Below are 3,686 nucleotides of genomic sequence, written 5' to 3' on the forward strand. Positions count from 1 at the left end.
TTAAAATTAACCAAGAGCTAATATATATTAAACTTGAATGTTATCAAATATTATTATTTGGGATCATCAACGGAGAGCCAATTCAAGAAGTAAAGGTTTCAACCTAGTCCTCCAAAAATTTCCACCTCCCACTTTTTTCTCTTTTCTTTTGACCTCAATAACCACCAATTCATTCATTAATCTATAAATCCTAACAGCAATAACATAATTACCATCTAACCCCTCTAACCTCACACCTGCACAAGCATTTTCGTCTTTTTCCACTCTCACCCTTTCCATCTTAGCCCCCATTATTTTCACCCTCTCCAATATACTTTCGGGTTCCTCTTTAGAAACAAACCGCTCCACGCAATTCAAATACTCCGAGTGGGTCAGCAAACCCGAAATGTCAAATCCGGATGAGAAAGAAATCAAATCAAATGCGTTCAAATCCTTCAGCATCACATGATCTTCATCCAACTCGGGCACCACTCGGGTCGGATACTTGTATCCGCCCCGACAAAACCACGGATCCTTCAAAATCTCGTCGATAGTAATTCTCGTCTCTGGATCCCTATCTAACAACCTGGAGACAAAGCGTTTAAAATCACAAGAGACCCACTTAGGATACCGAAACTGCCCTCGATAAATCTTTCGGTACAAAAGGGTAATATTGTAATCATTGAAGGGTAAATACCCCGCAACAATAGTGAATAAAATAACACCACATGACCAAATATCAACACTTCCTCCGCGGTAGCCTTTTTTCGCGAGAATCTCAGGTGCCACGTAAGCAGGAGTACCGCAAATTGTGTGTAACAAACCGTCTGGCCCGAACTGACTCCGACCCGCACTCAGCCCGAAATCCGTCACCTTCAGGTCCATATTCTCGTCGACGAGGAGGTTCTCAAGCTTGAGGTCGCGGTGGAAGACGCCGTGAGAGTGGCAGTACGCGACGGCGGAGATCAGCTGCTGGAAGTATCTTCTGGCGAGATTCTCCGTCATCCTTCCGGCGGAGGAGACACGGCGCAGAAGCTCGCCACCGGCGGCGTACTCCATGACGTAGTAAATCTTCGCCTTCGTGGCAAGTACCTCAAAGAGCCTCACGGTGTGCGGGTGGTGCATCCGGCGCATGATAGAAATTTCGCGCTCGATTTGCTCCGCGTAACCGTCTCTAGTGCTGAGCTGGCGCTTGCTAACGGCCTTAACCGCCACGCTCTCGCCAGTATCGACGCGCCGAGCGTGGTACACCTTTGCTGACGCGCCTACTCCAGCCAATTCCAGAATCTCATATTTGCCGAACAAAACGACGCCGTTTGACGCAGATGCCTCCATGAACGTGTTATTTTGTGTCCCCGGCATGTTTATTTTTAAAGAAGAGAAGATGAAATTAAGATGAGAAAAATGAAAGAAATAATAATAAGAAGAAAAATAATAATAGGGTTGATGAGAATTTAGAGATTGATAATCGTGGAAGTGAATGTTGGGTTATGTGTGAAGCAAAGCTAAGGTTTCTTTGGTTACAAGTATTATTATTGTTACTAATGCTTAAGTGATGGTGAGAAATTAAGGGAGAGAAGCAAGAAGCCATGAACTGTTTGGTGAAGAATTTGACGGTAGAGTGGTGTGTGGGTGCATGGTATATATGTACGAATGAATTGGTGATACTGCTGATGTCATAATTTATATGACAGTTCTATTTGGTACACAACAAAAAATCTGAATAACGTAAATCATGAACCGATTTTTTGGCCCACCGATAAAAAAAAAGTTAATTCAAATTAAATAACAAAAAAATCTTTTATCTTATTTTTTTAAATTTTAACTATCTACTGCTGTTATTGATTTTAAAATTTTAAATTGTTAATTTTTAAATTTTAAAATTTATTAATAATTATTTAATTAATTAAAAATCTAAATTTTAAATTTTAATTTTATTTTTTTACCATTGTTCATATTGTTAGCTATATATTATTTACCTATACTTTTTTTTTTATCTGAATGATTAATTTTTAATTGGAAAAATAATGAGAAGGGAACGTGTGAGTGGTCCTGCATGTAGTGAAAGTGATAAGGGCATGGTAAATTATATTTATGAGGAAGATTCTAGTAAGAACAAGAATTATAAAACATCGTCCTTGTTTGAATTATATATATTTCTTTTACCGTAAGTCAATATAGCATTGTATGTACGGAGGATTTTCGAAATGGCAGGCGTACACGGCTTAAATATCTTAAATTGGTGATTAGATTAGATTTGCCAATTAATATGGATTGAAGATTATTGTTGACATGGCTTTCATTTGAATCATTTGGAATTTTAATTTGTTCAGACATACATAAGCCAGATTCTAATTAATGTTGTTATACATTGGGCTATGCATTGTGTGCCGTGAAAAACATGGAACGATGTAAAGAGGGGAACGTGTAGGGTCAGAGTTTGTGTCTGAGTGAGAGAGGACATAGGAGGGACTAAACGCCTAAACTGAACCTATGGTGAAGATAGGAGAAGTCATGCAAGTGCAATCTTACATTGTCTTTCTCTCTATACCAGACTCAGGTCCAATAATTAGGATATGGATATGGATATGGATATAGATTCAACTTATCAGCAAGAAACATCCCACAGGATTCATCATGTGTGTGGTCTAATAGTTAGATTAGGTTACTAACTACTTTATTTATATAAGTGTTGAGAGTTGGAATCGTGTCTTATTTATTAGTCAATAACAAATTAATTCTTGACTTATCAGATTAGATAATACAGTAAAAAATTCAAAAATAAAAATGATAAGTATTATAATAGTTTTTTAACAAAATTTTAATTTATTCCAATTAAATTGGTTGATCAAACTTTTATAATTTTTTATTAAAAAATGTTAAATGATCAATATTTTTTTATATTTATTTATATTTGAGTTATCATTCAATAATTATTAATTTTTTTCTATTAAAAATATTGATTTCTTTGGTATTTTTCTTCTCAATTGTTCTAGTTCGGGTGGATTAAGGGCAAATCATGAAAGGAGTAGAAATCAAGATCGCGAATACTTTGGATATATATTTAAAGATATAAGTATATATACTTTATCCTATCCATTAATTTAAATTTTTAGGAGATATTATTTTATAAAAAAAATTACAATAATATATATTTTTTTAATTTTATAAAGAGTAATTGCAATAATATTTGTTTCCACCATTAATATTTTACCCAAATATATATCAAATGGGATCCACAGTTTAACAAAATTTAATTCTAGGGTAAACTGTTAAAAACAGATCTTTTAATTAGCTAAACTCGAATTCTTATATTAGTGTACAGTTTTAATATCTAGGATAATAGTACTTCGGATACTGCTGTATATAATTAAAAAGGTTCCTAATTTATAATTAACCATGTCCCTCCCAAAGTTTTTGAATTATTATCTGTTTTTTAATTTAATTACTATGCATAATAAATACAAATAAATTGATAAATTATTAATGAGTTATAATTTAAATAGTATAAATTTTTTTATTTTTATTTAAAAATTTTAAATTCAAATCTCACTCTTAAGTCTTAACTTTAGAAAAAAAAAAAATTTGATGAATTGCTTGTAACAATGATGAAGCAAATAAAAGGAGAACATAATGGGGTGGAGAAGGAGAATTAATAAAAAGGATAGGAAGCAATAATAATCCAGCTGGTACAGTATATGTTTGGA

The 3,686-nt window shown here is 33.8% G+C and overlaps 1 protein-coding gene across 1 annotated transcript; it reads right to left on the reverse strand.

Annotated features, from left to right (window-relative positions):
- Positions 1-1,632, reverse strand: LOC112751587 (CBL-interacting serine/threonine-protein kinase 11). The gene has a single exon (XM_025800778.3). It carries the CDS (start codon positions 1,339-1,341, stop codon positions 67-69), a length of 1,275 nt encoding a protein of 424 aa, XP_025656563.1. The 5' UTR covers positions 1,342-1,632; the 3' UTR covers positions 1-66.
- Positions 1,633-3,686: the final 2,054 nt, after the last annotated feature.

This window comes from Arachis hypogaea, chromosome 2, assembly GCF_003086295.3.
Source record: "Arachis hypogaea cultivar Tifrunner chromosome 2, arahy.Tifrunner.gnm2.J5K5, whole genome shotgun sequence".
Classification (NCBI taxonomy): Eukaryota; Viridiplantae; Streptophyta; class Magnoliopsida; order Fabales; family Fabaceae; genus Arachis; species Arachis hypogaea.

Bases quoted from the DNA above. Each gene is read 5' to 3' on its own strand.
- LOC112751587 (XM_025800778.3), bottom strand. From the start codon at position 1,341: ATGCCGGGGACACAAAATAACACGTTCATGGAGGCATCTGCGTCAAAC.